Source organism: Pocillopora damicornis, chromosome 6 (assembly GCF_964200805.1).
Source record: "Pocillopora damicornis chromosome 6, jaPocDami1.2, whole genome shotgun sequence".
NCBI lineage: Eukaryota > Metazoa > Cnidaria > Anthozoa > Scleractinia > Pocilloporidae > Pocillopora > Pocillopora damicornis.
In genome coordinates, this window is record NC_142675.1 from 15,918,694 (window position 1) to 15,935,841 (window position 17,148).

Here is a 17,148-nt window from a genome sequence, read left to right on the forward strand (position 1 = left end):
GAGCTTTCAAACGACTCTGAGATCTCAAAAAAAAAAAGCGCCATGACATGACATGAAGGTAATGATTCTAAGCAAAAGGATATTTAGTTCCAACACATTTCGTTCAGCATACGTCAATACAGCTGTTCTTTATATGTAATAGAATTGATAAAAATTCGTTTCTGACTTTTCAAAGCTGTAGGGTTAATAACTAAAATTAAAAAAAAGACACGTGATACAATGCCTGAATAAATGCAATTACTTATAAGTTACGGTAAAGCAAATTACATTTCGATTTTGTGGCGCGCATTCTCGAATTTCCGATGCACTTTTTTTCAGTTTGACCAGTTGCTCTAAAAAACATCGTTTAATAAATGAAATAAAGAAAATTTTCGAGCTTAACGGCAACAAGTTATCCTTCACCTCAGCGAAACTCTCTCTCTTAGATACGGCATTTCGTTTCATTTTGTAACCCAGTCGAACGGAGTCCAAAGGAAAAGAAGTTGAATATCTCAATAATGATCAACGCTTACGATCGCTTTCTTGTAACAATGCGATACATAGAAACATAAATCCTTACCTTCGAGGTTGCTATCTGTACATCTTTATTTTTCCTATGACGTTATTTCGTGTTCCTGTGTTGTCTCTTAATTATAGATTGCATTATGCGCCTATACTTACCGTTTAAGTGAACAGCGAATTAAGAACTGATCTATCCGACCGGTGGTTATGAAACTACTCTAATACAGACTAAATGACACTTTTAAGCGTACATCTGCTCAAAAATTAAACAGTCAAACTTTTTGGCTAAAAAATGCAATTGTTGGTTACAGGTTACACTTAGGCCGTGAAAGATAAGGCATGTTCTTTTTAAAATAACATTGAAATAAAAATTTTTTGCCTTTGTTGACCATTTCGAGGAATAAACCGTACTGTTAGTAAGAATTTAATACCACAAATTTTTGCCTCACGTTATGTGCCTCAAAGACACCAGAAGGAGTTTAGTTTCTTTATTTTTTTGGCGAATTGGAATCAGCAAAGTGTTTTAGAGAGATCTGCAATGTATTCAGAGTTCATTTCAAATCTCTGGTCTAATTACAAACAACAGATGTTAAAAGTTTGCTGTAATATAAAATAGATAATTTAAACATGACAGAAAAGGTAACTAAAACCAGAATCATTTTGTCTTTTTTTTCGCTGCCAAAAACACTCAGAAATAGAAATAAGTTTGATACTAATAATGTTAATAACGATAATAACATGGCAGACACAAAGCACGGTCCTCCGCGTCATGTTTTGCTCCGATATAAGTTTGATGACAATAATCATGACAAGGCATTTATTTTGGCTTAACACAACGAACTAACAGTGGTCCAAATTTTTAAAGCTTTGAAAAATCGCGTCGCTTTGGAATTTAAAGTCTTATTGCAAACTGAGAGATAATTTCAAGATGTAAACCTTCTAAAATTTCAGGCAAATTCAGGTTTAATAAGGGAAAAAAATCTTGCGATTCCCAGCGGTAAAAGCAGATCACCAACAAGTGACGAAAATTCGATGAGACCGTGAGAAACAAAGTGGTGAAAGTTCTATGTTTTGTTTTGTTTTTTTTTTAAATTAGAACAATAAAATTTAAACGAGATAACTGTCTTTTTAAACTGTCGTGTTGAAAGAGAGAATTACACCTCACCTCTGATGGAAGACCAAACAGAGGAAGACTACCAAATGCAAGGAAATTGAATAAAAATTTTTTTATTCTCTTTGCCCATCTACTAAAACATGCATATTAATGCTCACTCGGACAAACATTTCGTGAGGGGAAGAAAATGACTGCGTGACGAAAGTAAATTAAAAGCCCAAAAAAAATCCCATTCCATTTTGTCAAAATTACACCCGAAATTTTGATCGATTTAATCAGCACTTGAATGTAAGAATTTTCGGAACAACGTTAGCTTCAGATCCACTGTGCACGTACACCTCCACTAACCCAACAACAGTCAACCGATAACAAGTCCAGGCTAATGTTGAGTTAGGGGAGGGGTGGGTGCGCAGTGGCTAAGATAACGACATTCATACGAATTTTCAAGCAAAAATCGTCTATTTGCGCTCCATTCCGTCATTGTTGCACGAGGTCCTTTCCTTCTCTAGCCTTACGCAGTACTTTCTCAGCTCCTCTGGCGATTAAGGCCTGCGCTAACGTCCCGCCCAGTTTTTCAGCTGTTACAATGATGTCACGCATTCCCGTTGGGACATAAATACTCGACTGGGTGAGTATGGCATGAGGGCAGCTACCATCCTGGACTGAAGGGTCTGGGAGGGTTCCCGTCACAGTCTCCTTGAGACATTCTGTTCCGTCCAAGCTAAACACAGCACCTGTCATGATTAACTAAAATCACACAAAGAGGGTTGAGTTTTCTTCATCGCGAACAGAGAAATTGAGATGGGAGGGGGGACTAGGGAAAAGCAGTGGGGCTCTTCTTATTTCATTTTAGTTATCGTCATTCGCGATTTTTAATACAGTTATTCCTACTGAGTAAAAAATTGACAACTATCCCCCGAAGTGGAGGTGGTTAGAGCCACTGGTAGACACTGACACGAGACTGAAATAAAATTTTCAGTATATACTACAACAGTGAGATAATATCGCACAAAAAGATGATTTAAACTCATTTATTCCTGCTACGATTACAATATTTTCGGGCGCAGATCCCGTAAGCGCTGCTCGGAGGTGAATGGCAGATAAATGCGGAGTTTGAGTAGCTAATCAGGGCGCGCCTTCGACGCCATCCACTGTTTTGGTATATACTAACCAAGTTTATTGACTGATTGATCGATTGATGGACTGTTAAAATAAATGACTGGTTGATTGATTAACTGAATTATTAATAAGGAGACCATTGAATGATGGATTTATCTACTGATTGACTGATCAATGAAAAGATTGATTGACGGGTCGATCGATCGATCGATTAATGAATCGATCAATTAATGTGTTGATTGATTGATTGACCGATTTGTTGACTGACTGACCGACTGACCGACTGACCGACTGACTGACTGACCGACTGACTGACTGACTGACTGACTGACCGACTGACTGACCGACTGACTGACTGACTGACTGACTGACCGACTGACCGACTGACTGACTGACCGACTGACCAACTGACCGATTTGCTGACTGACTGACTGACCGACTGAGTGACTGGTTGATTGATTGATTGATTGCCTGATTAATTTATCGATTTGCAATACCGTACCTGATTGCCATCCAGGCTGGAGGTTATTCCAATGGGAACGCTGCATCCTCCCTCCTACATGGGAAGCAAACCAAAGCAGTTTACCAAGTTGAATTTACAAACTATAATTATGACTCGAACTATGGGAGAGATAATTTAGAAACCATCACTACAACGTCCTACGACGTCAATAAGATCATATTACTAACCAAAGTCCTCAAGAAGTTTCTCTCAGCAGCACAACAGATACTGGTGTCTCTATCGATCAGTTTAGACACTAATTCAATGGTTTGTTTATCGTCAAGATTAACTTCAACTGCTAGAGCTCCCTGGAAATAAGACAAATTCATCAATGCCAGATAGTAAAGAATCTTAAGTCAAAAAGAAACAATCAGAACAAGGTTAAAACCAAAACCAAAGTGATCAAAAGAGCCAATCAGAAGAGAAGAAATCACCTGCCTAAACACAACCAAACTGCCTAAAGCGCGAGAAAATGAGGGCGACCAAGTCGTAAGTGGTTTTAGTTTCGCATCTGATTGGTTGAGAGAGTAGTGCGAGTTTTCTGGACCAATCACAGAGCGAAGCGCAAAAAGAAAAAAAACGCAAAACCAATACAATCTCGGATAGCATTTGACACTCAATTGAAAATTGCTCTATTATAACTCAAGGTGAAATCAAGTACAAGGATTCAAGGGCGAAAAGTTGCAATCAAATGAGGCGCGGTTGGCTACACATTTGGAACTCACTGTTTGATAGAACAGCCTATACAGTCATACAAGAAAACTCACAATACGCAAAAACTGTTCCTAAACCCCAAATAAATTGTCTGTACTTAGTGTTTGCAGCAAAAGCTGTAAGGTAATTTGAAAAGGTTACTTAAATACAAAAGTTCGATAAGGATAGCAAACCTACTGTGAAATGACTTAAGCACTTGAAATTCCCTTTTGCCAAAACTAATATTTGACTCTAAAATATTCCACACTAATAACGTAACTAAGCCTCGGTATCTTCACCGAGATCAAACTGGCCATTTGTTTCGCAAGAAAACTCATCGAGGCCCGCTGAACTCGAGAATGCGCTGATGTAAACACTTTCGTAACCAACCTGTCCTACAGCATACAAGCACTCATCAGGACCAAGAACCTGTGGAAAAAACGAATTGTCATGAAAACAGGAAAATACCCCTTCAAAAAACTTTAAACGAAAACCATACATTCCTTTTTATCCACAGACTTTTCCAAAAAACAACAAACAAATTGCTGTGTTAGGCTAAAAAAAAAAACAACAACAACAATAACAGCAACAACACAGACATAACAAGACATTGCAAGTAGGCTCTCTCTATCAGAGTTGCAAGACGCTAGTACCACAGTCGCGAAGATCAATTTATTCATTCTCATGTCGCAGCTCTAATAACGAACGTTTGCTCGCTCGTAGGCAAGCTAAATTAATGCAGCATTTGCTAGACGAGATCAGGAATGAATCTGACCTGCTCAATACGTTCCGCCCAACCCATGCGGTCCATTCCTGCAGCTGCCAAGATGAGAGCGTCATATTTATCTCCAGCATCAAGCTTGCTGAGTCTAGTGTTCAGATTTCCACGCTGATCATTGGAAAACACGTTGTTAAGGACATTTAACTCGCTTGTAAATAGTATCAAAGAATTTTATAGGTTCTCTTTCGGTTATCTAAAAGTATCTTAATCACACTTGAAGTTCTCTTAAAGCCGCTCTATACTGGTGACGAAGTCGGAGTCGGAATCGTAGACAAAGTCGGGATCGTAGTCGGAGTCGTAAGAGCGCTTCCGACTTCTGGAAAATCGAAAGTCATAGTCGTAAGAGAGTCATAGGCTCGACAGAATCAGAGTTGTAAAAATCAGGACGGTTTCATTTTCTTCCGATTCCACTTCTGACATCGACGCTTATGTTCCATTGAAAGCTGATTCACAAGCGGAAGTGGAAGAATCAACCGATCACAATGCGAGTTCTCAGGCCATCCAAAGCCTTACAACTGCGACAATCCAGTTTATTTTTCTTCTGATTCCGTCGGTTTGATTTTCAGTTGATTGTATCACTCTGCGACTCCGACTCCGAGCGCGTCGTATGTGAAAACTACCCTTTCGTTTTGCATGGCAAAGTCCAAGACTCCATTGATTTTCCTTTACTTAGCTCCGTGATTGGTCTAGAAAACTCGTGCCACATTCTCAACCAATCAGATTTTAAGGTAAGACCAATAACAACTCGCAACTTGGTCACTCTCCTACTTCCGCGACTCCGTCGATTTGCTCTGTCTACTTTGACTTGTTAGTGGCTCCTCGTTATCATTAGTTGGGTTTTTTTCACGATAGTCAATCGAAAGCACTTCAGCTCAGCGATCGGTGGTTCTGCAATGACTGTGTTTCCGCACAATCGTTAGGGTCACATTATGCTTTAACAATCCTAGCACTCAGACAAATAAGGGGGGCAAGTTTCTTAAGAAACTAAAGAAACTGTGGTGCAGCGTCGATGGCAGAGTATAACAAGGTAATTTGGTATTATCAGCTGGGTTGATAACGTAAATTGACCACTGTGAAGAGTTTAAAAGCTGACGTTTCGAGCGTTAGCCCTTCGTCAGGGCGAGAGCGTTTTGGGCGTTGGCCTTTTGCTCTGACGGAGGTCTAACGCTCGAAACGTCAGCTTTTAAAACCTTAACGATGGCCAGTTTAAGTTATCAACTCAGTTGATAACACCAAATTACCCTAGCACTCAGGCGTCTTTTTATACTTAATCGAGTTGTCTCGCGCGTGGCGAACCAAAATCTTTTTAACGACCAGTTTCACAAAAGGATACGACATCTTCAATAAGCAAATGAGGAAAAGCTCTTTTAAGTTGCGCACTACGCCTTAGTGAGCTTGTCCCAATCACACTGTGGGGGAAAATGAATACAGCTGTATATAATCAACAATCGAAAATAGCATTAGTCCTAAGTTTGTTCAAAGGTGTGATATCATAGTTAATCTGAGACATTTAAGGAATGCTATAAAATATTATTTCGGAAAGGCAGAAAAACAAAAAAAAGACTCGCAAACAAATAAGAAAAGATGACCAGGGATGAAATTGAAAAGATTTGAAAATCACGAAGCTGAAAAAAAACCCTAACCCTTTCAAAGGACTCTTCATGTATGAGACATGGACACTTTTGAAAGTATCGTAAGTATACATTATCTTTTATACATGTCTATAACTCTTTATGAGTAAAATTACGAAGCTAAGTTAGTTCTCACCTCCCTTTGGGTAAAGAAGCGAGATTGGAACCTTTGTGTTTAGGATGAAAGACAACCACATCATAAGGACTGTCTCGCCTGATAAAACGCAAAGAGAAATACTAAATCACCCGACACAGGTAAAAAAATCTTAGGACCAGTTATTTACACGAGGTCTAACCCAAATTGCGGTTTTATGCAAGCAGTGGGCCTTAGGTATTCCCTATAATAGGGATGTTTTCATTAAATTAATGACCTTCCACTGCTAGCTTTTGGCCCTCTTGACTCTGCTCACAAAAATTAATGTTCAGATAAAAGATTGAGTTAAATTCAAGATAGTTTAGATTGTAGTTTTGTTAAACAATGGCTAAACTTTTATTAAAATGACTGGCCCTTAATTTCTGAGTAATCTTTTCATATCAAATTTTTCCTATAAAACTGGAGAGGAATCACACTATATTCCACCAATCACCCTTTACACCCGAACATCAGTATGCATATTCTCCATACTGTTCTCTATACATTTCTTAAGATGCTAACAAGGAGAATTAGTTGAACAATCAAGAGCTTCTTTAGTTGGTGATCGTTTCCTATATTCTTGTGACCTTAATGTGTGATTCAGGTATGAAAAAAATATTATTAATGTAAGGAGAAATTAGACAATGATCACTATTAAGGTTCAAAGGGTTAAAACCATTACCTGAAGACAGCCCCAATTAACATTCCTGGTGGAAGAGTGGATGGGAGATCCTTCAGTGAATGAACTACAAAATCCACACTAAGAACAAACAAAAAGAACTCCTTAAAAGAGAAATTGTTCTTCTATAAAACTAAAATAAAGTAATCAAAATTTGCAATCAGAAATAAAACTACATGAAGCCTATAAGAGGAAATGTTAAGCAACATAAACCAGGTGACAACTGTTTTCAGTTTGGAGTGAGTTTAATGATTGGAAGTAGGAGACATTCATTTTATGGGGCAGAACCACTAAATGTACCTACCTTTTATTTGCCAAGGCAACTTCTAATTCCTTTGTAAATACACTTTTTTCTCCAATCTAAAGTTAAAAAAATTTTTAAAAAAATTCAGTCATATTATAAGTTATGTAGGCATGTTGACAATATTGAAACTGAAAAAGAGAGTTTTTCAATAAACTACTTTAATTTTCGTTAATCAAAAATTATAATTTACAGAGTCCTTATTCAAATGAAGGTCAAAAAAGAATAGGGCCCCTTTATTTAAGGACTGTGACTACTTGGTTCCATTTCAATTGTGAGAGTAGAGAGTTTTTCATCCAAAAAAAAAAAAAAACAGTAACAAGCACAGGGTCATGGTGTCTCAGGTAAGATAAAATTTCAGATGAGTTTTCCTTCTCATGGCAAAACATTGGTAATTGTAAGGGAGGTTTAACCCTTTCACTCCCAGATCACAATAGTAATTCTCTACACTGTCTACCATACAATTCTTCTGATGTTAGTTTGGAGAATTTTGTATGGGATCAACTTGTAATCTTCTGGTTGATATTTTTCCTAATTCTTATCACTTGTCTGCTTGATATTGTATTGAAAATGTAAGGAGAAATTCTGTCTTGGTAACCCATGGGAGTTAAAGGATTAAGGAATGACTGGGTTCTACTTTAAAATTAGTATGGTCATCTTTTATCTAATTAAAACAAGCAGCACAGAATTACTTATTTGACATATTGATACAATCAAGTCTCAGTCATACACATGTACCACTAACCTTGGGTAATGGTTTTTCTAAAATGTTATCTCCTATGGTAGACATGGAAACTAAGGGGAAACAAAGTAAAAGCAACCATTAATTGTTCACATTGTGTGCAGGATGAACCAAGGGTCAAGGGTTAAGAGTCAGTAACTCTTAATCCTTTCACTCTCACAATCTCACTAGTAATTCTCCTTACTGTCTGCAATACAATTCCTATTATGCTGATTTGGAGAATTTCGTGTTAGATCAACTAATAGTCCCTTAATTGAAATATTTCTTTATTCTCCTCTCTTGTCTGCTTGATGTTGTATTGACATTGTAAGGAAAAATTCTGTCTTGGTCACCTGCAGAAGTTAAAAGGTTAACTAGAGGTAATGTTAGGGCACGGAGAAAGACAGAAATTAAATTCTAATGGTTACAGTACTAGACTCTGCATGGAAAACTTTAAGATTGAGCCAGAGCCATTGTGCTGTTTTCCTGGGAAAGAACACATTACCTTTCTCCTCCCAGGAGAAAAAAATGGGTCATACCAAAACTTCCAGGGAATCCTGAAAAATTCTGAGGCGTAACTTAAAATTGAACTGCAGCTTGCAATTGAAAAGGAAAAAAAGGTGATTCCAGACACTGCAGAAACTATCCTATGTTCTAGAAGCCATGTGAGTCAGCTTCATATACAGACTTAACAAACTGATCACACTTGATTTAATTCAAAGATAAAACTTCCCAATAAATGTAGATGAAACAAAAAAAGAAACAACTCACCAATTTCAAAGGAAGTGTTTGGCCAAAGCTTCTTCAGTTCATCCACAATGACATTAGTTTGAATAAGAGCCAACTTTATAAAAGTAAATAAAAAAACTGCATGAAATAAAGTCTACGTTGGTTACCTTCTAATAAGTATCCACTAACATTTAAATTGGCAAGAGGTCACGATGGCCAGATATTGGCCTTGTTCTGTTCAATCAAACAAAAACACGGCTAACAGTATATATAGTTCATTAAAATAATGCTATGAGGTACACTTACAACCACTGAAAATAAGCTATTCCGTTTTCTTTTCATCACAGCCCGCCACACCCTAACCGACCCCCTTCCCCAACACCAAAATCTGTTGCGAATACATCTTCAAATCGTACGTTGAAACCAATACACTTAATTAGACGTTGTAGTGCCAAATTTTTACATCAATATCTTTGTTTAAATTTTTTTTAGGCGTAAAACTCACGAGATCGATCGAATCTTGTCCCAATTTAAACATTTTCTAGAACCGGAAAGAATTTTTAACTTCATAGTGTTTGACTTCAAGCATCCAGAATCTCTGTACAAAGACAAACACATCGAGTTTTTGGACTTAAGACGCCACAAATAAGAAATTTATCCCCTAAAAAATGAATTTATTGCCACAGTAATAACTTTTTAGCGTCTACCAACATACCTGACTCTTGCGTGAACCAACTTTTACGACTCGCGCTGCGTCCGCCATATTGACCGAGATTACTACACGTGCCGTAGGACTGATGACTAATGATCTTCGTTTCAAAGCGAGGCCACTCTTCCACAGGGTTCGCCATTTTGAAATATTGAGTTTTGCGTCGTAATCTACAAAATGGCGGTAGCTTTTCGTTTTACACGACAGCTTTCACAAACAGCAGGGTCACTTATGGCCTCTTGTAGAAGAAACCTGGGTATGGCATCTGTCTTAATGGCAAAAGCGGACAAGAATGTTGATCCTATTCAGAAACTGTTCGTGGAGAAGTTACAAGAGTACAAAAAGAAGAGCGCAGCCTCTGGGGACGAATTGGTAGACTTCACACCCGACAAGAAAGCTAAAATGGAGGTAGAGATGGATCAGATACGAAAGCGATTTGGCGGAGGAAATCTGGAGGAGTTTCCTAAGTTTGACTTTGATGAAGCCAGCGCATAAGACAGGAAACTGTACTTTGATTAACTTTTTATCGGTGATGGTACGACGAGTGTGTTGAACTGAAGGCAACAAGAAGATATTTGGATTGTGCCTCTGGTTCTGTGTGTTATTTGTAATGAAACGGGGCTCATTTAAATCACTGTAATTCACTAGAATAAACTCACATTTCAAAACTGTTGATTTAACTGATTATTTTGCATTGTTAATAAGCACTACTAACCTATGGGAAAGATCTGAAGAGAAGTTTGCTTTCTAATTACTTCCCATTTTAAATTTAACTTAAAGATTCTGTGTTTTAGTGCATCTGTTTAGTAGTGATTGTAGATGTCATAAAAATTTGATAGGAACTGTAAAGTGGCACACGAGGCACAGCCAAGTGTGTCACTGATATTTTTAGCACATTTTCTACAGACCCATGGCAACATGGAATGCATATGTTTTATCAAGTGTTGACATGATCTATGTGTCTATCCTCCAATAGGTCACAAGAAAGAACCAACCAAAATGCATGTTCTTGTTTCATTCAAATAATCATATAAATCTTAGTAGATGTTTGGCAAGTAGTATCACTGAGTATTTTAATGATTTGTGCCATAGTCATTTCACAATGAAAGCATCACACCATGAAATGGGCCCAATTGTTTTTCTTTCAACCACCCTCACTTTTCTTCTGCTGACCCACCCACATTCCTGTGTGCTGTGAGTTGTTTGCTATCATGACTAGAATCAGTACATAGAAGAAGCGAGGTCTCAAATTTTCCTGACAGAATTTTCACAAAAAGTCTGGTTGCTCTCTTGAACTGTTTGAAATGCCAGATTGGAGAAGTTCCTCTTTTACAGACTCAGGCTCTTTAACTCTTTACTCCCCAAGATCAGTATGGTTATTCTCTATACTGTTATATTTACATTTCCTAATGTGCTGACAAGGAGAATTTGTTTAACAATCAAGAGCTTCTTTAGTTGGTGATCATTTCCTTTATTCTCATGATCTTAAATGAATGATACAGCAGTATTATTGTAAGGAGAAACTAGATGCTGGTCACTCTTAGGATTTAAAGGGTTAATGCTGATTGACAGTTGCACTAAATTGATGGACTTCTTAACTTTTAGTCTAACCTACATGTATGCAAGAATTAACCCTCTATTGGTTGTAGGATAATAATTTACCATATTCTTAAGCAAAGGCTGAGTTTGAATTGACCTGAAAAGCCTGCTACTGTTGCAAAACACAGAAGATAAATGTGGTTAAGTCCCCAAATAGCTTATATAAATGTTGGGAGTAATGTTTTGGGCTAGAATGGTAGGATCAAAAGGCCCATTTTGGAAATCTCTTGATATTCCTGCAAAACATTAGTCTAGTACAGTCTTGATGGCTAGTAAAACAATGGTCACTATGTTCTTGGGCAGAAATATATTTTGTACCTGAATCAGAGTCATGTAAGCCCAAGCCACTGTATTACTATTACTATCAGTCTGGAGGGCACTGAGAAAGTAAAAACTGAAAAGAATGACTACAAAACAGTCTGAACAATTGTGAAAGAGGGCTTAAATACATTTAAGCCCACCAAACTTTGCTCCCTTTTAGCCCACAAAGGTGCCACAATGCCTGACAGAGTGAAAAGACTTTGTAGTGTTTACAGCATCTTTCTTCAGTTTTCAACCACAGGAGACAAAAATTCAACAATTGAAAGACTAGGGAAGGAAGAAGGTGAAAGAGGTAAAAATATTTCCTTGCTTCACATTTATTTAACTCGGTGAAGAAGTCCAGAGAGTTCTGTGGAGGGGATAAAATTTACTTAACATTCAAGTGTCACTGTTAATTTAATGCACCAAAAATGTATTCACAAACCAGTTAGGATAGTCATGATAGAACAAAAAAAACAAACAAACAAACAAAAACAAAATGGAGTGGTAGAAGCAGTTTATAGAATAAGCAATGTCCAGTTTCCACATAAGAAATAAGGAAACAAGTATCTCAAGAACACTAAAGTATCACACCTATAAAATATTACACCTATAGTTAACCTAATTAAAGAAGTTGAATTTGCATTTCTGATAACTCCCGATATTAAATGCATTTTGGTGTTATGCTGACCTACGTGTTTTGAATGTTTCAATAAATAACAGTGACTACAACTCTTTGGATGATGGGTACCTTAGGGTAAAGGAGAACTGAAGATCAAAAGACTGAATAAACTTATTGGCCACCTTGAGTCACTTGCCTCCAACTCATTTGTGGCCTTAATCAGACAAAATAATGGACAGATTCAAATCTTCATGGATATCTAGATGAAAGACATGTTAAGGTGTAACTGATTGAGTCCATGGAGAATGATAAAATACTGCCTCACATCTGGAAATAATTTGGATTGCTCCCTTATTGATTATGTCTGACAAATCTATGGCCTTGACAGGATTCATCAAAGAACACAGATGTGCCAGCAAAACAAAAGTTTGAGACCATTTCACAGTTTGGTTATCTTTGTAGTATTAAAGAACATGCACCAGTATATATATTATATGACATGGTTGATAGGATTAGTACTTATTTTAAGATTGACTGTACATAGAAGCTCTTTAAGTCCTGATCTGTTTCCCAGCAGTTAGTGTCAGGTACAGTTGAAGTGCAACAAGTCCAATGCAGGAGGTGAAAGTTGTTTTTAATAGCAGCAAGCTCCAGGATTGGATTCCCATTACATGGCTCAAAACACTGAAGAAAAAAATAAAACAAATAGATAATTCTCCTTAACATTAACACTTTAGACCTAAAAAGCAGTATGCATATTCTCTATTCTGTTTTCTATAAATTTCCTAATTGCTGACAAGGAGAATTTGTTCAACAATCAAGAGCTTCTGTAGTTGGTGAACATTTCCTTTATTTTTGTGATCTTAATGTGCAATTCAGGGAAGATATTATAAGGAAAAATTAGATGCTAGCCACTATCAAGGGGCTCAAAGGCTCACAATAAGATGAACAAAATGCAGTTTATTTTTTCAGGTACACTGAACAAGTGTTGTTTTAAAAACAGGCCACAATGTATGCATATACATGTCAAGTCACCTTGAGTTGTACAGTGTACTTTTGAAGTTTCAGAAAGACAAAGCTCAATAACTAATAATTAACAACTCAAATTATGAATAAATAAATTCCAGCAAATAAACAAAATAAATGCATTAGGTAAAATATGAAAGAAGGAAAGCTCAAAGCTGCATTAAAGCGGAGAAGATACATTGTGAAGTGCAATAATCATAGATAAATAATTGTGATTTAGAAAAAAAAACTATGAAAGTGAGCATATGTTATAACAAACACACACTAATACACACAGATGCTTACTCAATAAGAAGAGGCCTATAGCATGTTAGAGACATGAAAACCATAACTATTGGCAGGAAGGATTTCTGCAGATCTGTCCTGCTCCATAACCACACAAGAGCTGCTGTAGATATATGCTGAATCTGAAATGATGAAAAAGTACATACATTAGTTAATTGCTGCCATGAATGTACACACATGCAGAGACTCAAGAGATAATAAGTACCTTGTGTTTGAATACAATATGACTGTGGTTAAAATTTCAAGTAAATATAAATCTTAACCTTTTAACTCTTAGATCAAATTTGTCATTCTCCTCACTGTCAACCACACAATTCTTGCAATGTTAGTTCAGAGAATTTAGTATTGGATCAACTAATAATATTATTATCCCCAAATTAATATTTTTCTTTATTCTCATCACTTATCTAGTTGATATTGTATTGATATTGTAAGGAGAAACTCTGTCTTGGTCACTCATGGGAGTTAAAGGGTTAATTGTAGCTTCAGATGTTTGTGTGTTCTATTTTTTTTAACTTACAGCTTTGTTTCATAATACAACTCATTACATACAAGACTACTACAGCTAAATACACATTGACATTGAGGAAAAAGTTATAGCATACATACAATAAATTAAAAATACATAGGAAAATTAAATGCAAAAAAAGAAAAAAAAAAAGAAGTAAACTGACTGGTAACACCACAAAAAACAGAACAATGCAGCGTGGTTCTGAGTAAGAAATTAAAATATTGTTATGGAAGACCGGAATAATTAGAATTTAACATAACTCATAAACCTGAAGGAACAGTTCCTTGACAGACTGAAGACAAATTTTAATCTATCTGTTCTATATTGTATTTAATGGTTAGTTTTTTCTTTTACAAAGTCTGACCAAGTCCGACATGTCTGTATGTGTGTAGTCAATCAACCCTTACCAAGCTGACGTTAGCATCAAAACTCATTTGTATGTATTTCCAGTCAAATTCAACCCCTCTTGCGCCAACCCACAAGGGAAGGAGACGAGTCATCACAAGCTCAGCTGTAGCCCAACCTAAAAAAACAATCACAACAACAATAATAAATACATAAATCAAAGAAAAAAAAGACCCAAATCATGTTGTTTGACTGTGGATCCACACCACAATACTACAAGCACATGCATGTAACCTCCAAAACCAGTGCTACATGGATGTACATGTCATAATACCAAGACATTCTTCAATGAACAACTTTCATTAATAATTCTATGGTTGACCCTGTAGGTAAACAAAATCAAGGAAATGGTGTGCTCCCATTGGCTGTCTCAGCAGGTAAAGTGAGCCTACAATGTCTTAACTACTGCTTTGTTCTTTAAAATAAATCTTGCCTCAACCTGGTTTTTGCCATTCTCATTCAAAAGAGCTTACTTTTGCTGTTCTTTGTTTTCTTCTGAGTTCATAAAATGCACAACATGTGGCACATGGTCAATACCACAAATTTTAAATTCTTTATATTGAAATGCATACATGTACTGTAATAGCAACAGAAATATCTTGCACATGAATCTCAAAGATCGTTAATTCTCCAAATAAAAGCTGATATGTGCTGAATGTACTCCACATTGCCTTTTAAAAATTTAAGAAGATTCTACAACTTACCAACACCAGCCACTAAAACCTTCAATTCACCTTTGCCAGCAATTTTAGTCATAACTAAATGAAGGCCAACAAGATCTGCAAAGTCAACTGTGGATCTAAGAAATTCCTGAAAGAGGAAATAGAATAAAAAAGTTACGCTCTAATAACTGGAAATCTCTCCATTCAACCAGTAACAAATATATATAGCTATAGCATTTCTTCTGTTTAATCAATTGATGTGATCACTTTAGGTTAAGTTAAATGACACTCAGTATAAATATTTCTTGTGTGCAAAGAATAGTTAAGCTATGTAAAATGATATGGTCAAAATTACACCTGTAGTAACAGGAAAATAGAAAGTTACAAAAGTGTATTTCTTTGTGTTTTGCAACTTATGCTTCTAATACATTTGAGCAAATCCTCTATAATGTTTCCTATACAGTACTATAGCATTAATGCTGTCCTACCCCTATAAAGTCGATATGACCTGCAGAAACATCTGATGTGGGAAAGAAAGTTGCTAATACCAACATCTGTAAAAAAAAATAGACTGTCAGGAAATAATTATGACAGAAAAAGCCAGATTTACACATACATGTAGACTGCAGACTGTTCTGTTCTTGTTCCCTTAATTGTTTATTGTTTGATTTTGTCACTTTTATCCTGTCTATTCTATCAACAGGTATTTTAAACCTTTTTTATTCCTCTTCTTTCTTAAAACTTTTCTGGCTTGTCAAACTCCCACATTATACTGTATCACAAAAAACTGGACACAGACTAGAATATGTTTTCACAACTTGAAAGCATGTAGCTTTTTGGTATAAAGACCAATTAAGGTTAAAAAAACTAACACTACAACTACAGTGTCAACTCATTCACAGAGACACTCTACTTCATGCCAAAATCTCTCAAAAAACACTGTTAGATTGACAAATTTTGAAACCCAAATACACCTCAAACTGTGCTGAATCCACCTGGGCACGACAGACAACATTTTACATTTTGTGGATGCTAAGTGCATAAAATGTGCACAAATCTGGCAAGTTCATAAAGTCACTCTGAATTTCCTCAATCAGACAGCTTAAATTTAAAACTGAATTTTTTTATTTTAAGAATATTAAAAACAAAACAAATTATAGGTGAATCTTTAACTCCCAGGAGTGACCAAGACAGAACTTCTCCTTACAATATCAAGCATACAACTGATGAGAATGAAAAAAAAAACCACTCAGAGGATTATTAGTTGACCCAATACCAAATTCTCTAAATCAACATTATGAGACTTTTATGGTAGACAGCAAGGATAATTACTAATGAGATCTTGGGAGTGAGGGTTAAGAACTGATTTTAGGTCATACAACATCAAATCAATAGAAATACCGAATCTCAAATTCATTTGAAGAATTTTCTTTCGATAAGATGTCTTGATTTTCAATTGTCCTGTATAAGCACATACACGCAAACTGGCAAAACTAATTATAAGTCGCGTGACTTAAGTCTCGTCATCATGATCGATAGGTGATGGCGCTCTCAGTGCATAAAATATCTCCTTGTTACAACAAAATTTTATGTATAAATGAAGATTATCGATTTATAGCCACTGGTAAGCTAAATAAAGGTGTGCCATATTTTGACTGCTACTCTCATGTATTAATTAAATTTTAAAAGCAAGGTTGAATCATTCAACTCTAGAAGAATCGGTTTTTACCTTACAAAGTTGTGTTACGAGGTACGCAGCCCCTGCCTTCACACATCTCCAAAATGCACTGTACTCTGACCTACAATAAGAAACATTACAAGATAAAAACTGATCGTTCCAACAATCTCAAGAAACACGATAACTCAGTGTGAGATAAAAATTTTCGAATTGTTGAACACGCCAAATCATACACAAAACTCCACCAACTTACAGTCCAGAACACTTGTAGACAATAAAATAAGGAAAGTACGCTAAAGCCACACAATTTCCGAAATGAAATAAAGTCATTCTATCGGGAAAATAAAGGGAATCTCAAAAGTTCTTTCCTGACTAACAGTGAATTGTAAAATGGCTGCGAATAAAACTTGGTAGCCTCGCAATGTAGCTTTGTAGCCTCGCACAAGT

General features: G+C 36.3%; 3 protein-coding genes across 3 annotated transcripts; 1 reads left to right on the forward strand and 2 right to left on the reverse strand.

Annotated features, from left to right (window-relative positions):
- Positions 1-1,712: 1,712 nt before the first annotated feature.
- Positions 1,713-9,700, reverse strand: LOC113668796 (porphobilinogen deaminase). Its single transcript, XM_027184750.2, has 12 exons — positions 9,620-9,700; positions 8,947-9,019; positions 8,200-8,249; positions 7,458-7,513; positions 7,157-7,234; positions 6,478-6,555; positions 6,044-6,119; positions 4,705-4,818; positions 4,320-4,358; positions 3,425-3,544; positions 3,237-3,290; positions 1,713-2,362 (listed from the first exon to the last, which is right to left on the reverse strand). The coding sequence occupies exons 1-12, from the start codon at positions 9,665-9,667 to the stop codon at positions 2,093-2,095; spliced, it is 1,056 nt and encodes a 351-aa protein (XP_027040551.2). The 5' UTR covers positions 9,668-9,700; the 3' UTR covers positions 1,713-2,092.
- Positions 9,701-9,713: 13 nt separating this feature from the next.
- On the forward strand, positions 9,714-10,281 carry LOC113668807 (ATP synthase peripheral stalk subunit F6, mitochondrial). The gene has a single exon (XM_027184763.2). It carries the CDS (start codon positions 9,791-9,793, stop codon positions 10,106-10,108), a length of 318 nt encoding a protein of 105 aa, XP_027040564.2. The 5' UTR covers positions 9,714-9,790; the 3' UTR covers positions 10,109-10,281.
- A 1,629-nt stretch (positions 10,282-11,910) lies between these two features.
- Positions 11,911-17,144, reverse strand: LOC113668799 (BOS complex subunit TMEM147). The gene is made up of 7 exons (XM_089209329.1): positions 16,955-17,144; positions 16,753-16,822; positions 15,512-15,577; positions 15,066-15,171; positions 14,364-14,479; positions 13,446-13,567; positions 11,911-12,818 (listed from the first exon to the last, which is right to left on the reverse strand). The coding sequence occupies exons 1-7, from the start codon at positions 17,029-17,031 to the stop codon at positions 12,686-12,688; spliced, it is 690 nt and encodes a 229-aa protein (XP_089065455.1). The 5' UTR covers positions 17,032-17,144; the 3' UTR covers positions 11,911-12,685.
- Between the last annotated feature and the right edge of the window lie 4 nt (positions 17,145-17,148).

Coding starts and splice junctions, on each gene's coding strand:
- LOC113668796 (XM_027184750.2), bottom strand. CDS start 9,667: ATGGCGGACGCAGCGCGAGTCGTAAAAGTTGGTTCACGCAAGAGTCAG. Junction 9,020..9,619: donor TTGGTTCACGCAAGAGTCAG/GTATGTTGGTAG, acceptor ACTTTTATAAAG/TTGGCTCTTATTCAAACTAA. Junction 3,545..4,319: donor GCTTGTATGCTGTAGGACAG/GTTGGTTACGAA, acceptor TCTTATTTCCAG/GGAGCTCTAGCAGTTGAAGT.
- LOC113668807 (XM_027184763.2), top strand. CDS start 9,791: ATGGCGGTAGCTTTTCGTTTTACACGACAGCTTTCACAAACAGCAGGG.
- LOC113668799 (XM_089209329.1), bottom strand. CDS start 17,031: ATGACTTTATTTCATTTCGGAAATTGTGTGGCTTTAGCGTACTTTCCT. Junction 15,172..15,511: donor GTCATATCGACTTTATAGGG/GTAGGACAGCAT, acceptor TTCCTCTTTCAG/GAATTTCTTAGATCCACAGT. Junction 14,480..15,065: donor GGTTTTAGTGGCTGGTGTTG/GTAAGTTGTAGA, acceptor TTGTTTTTTTAG/GTTGGGCTACAGCTGAGCTT.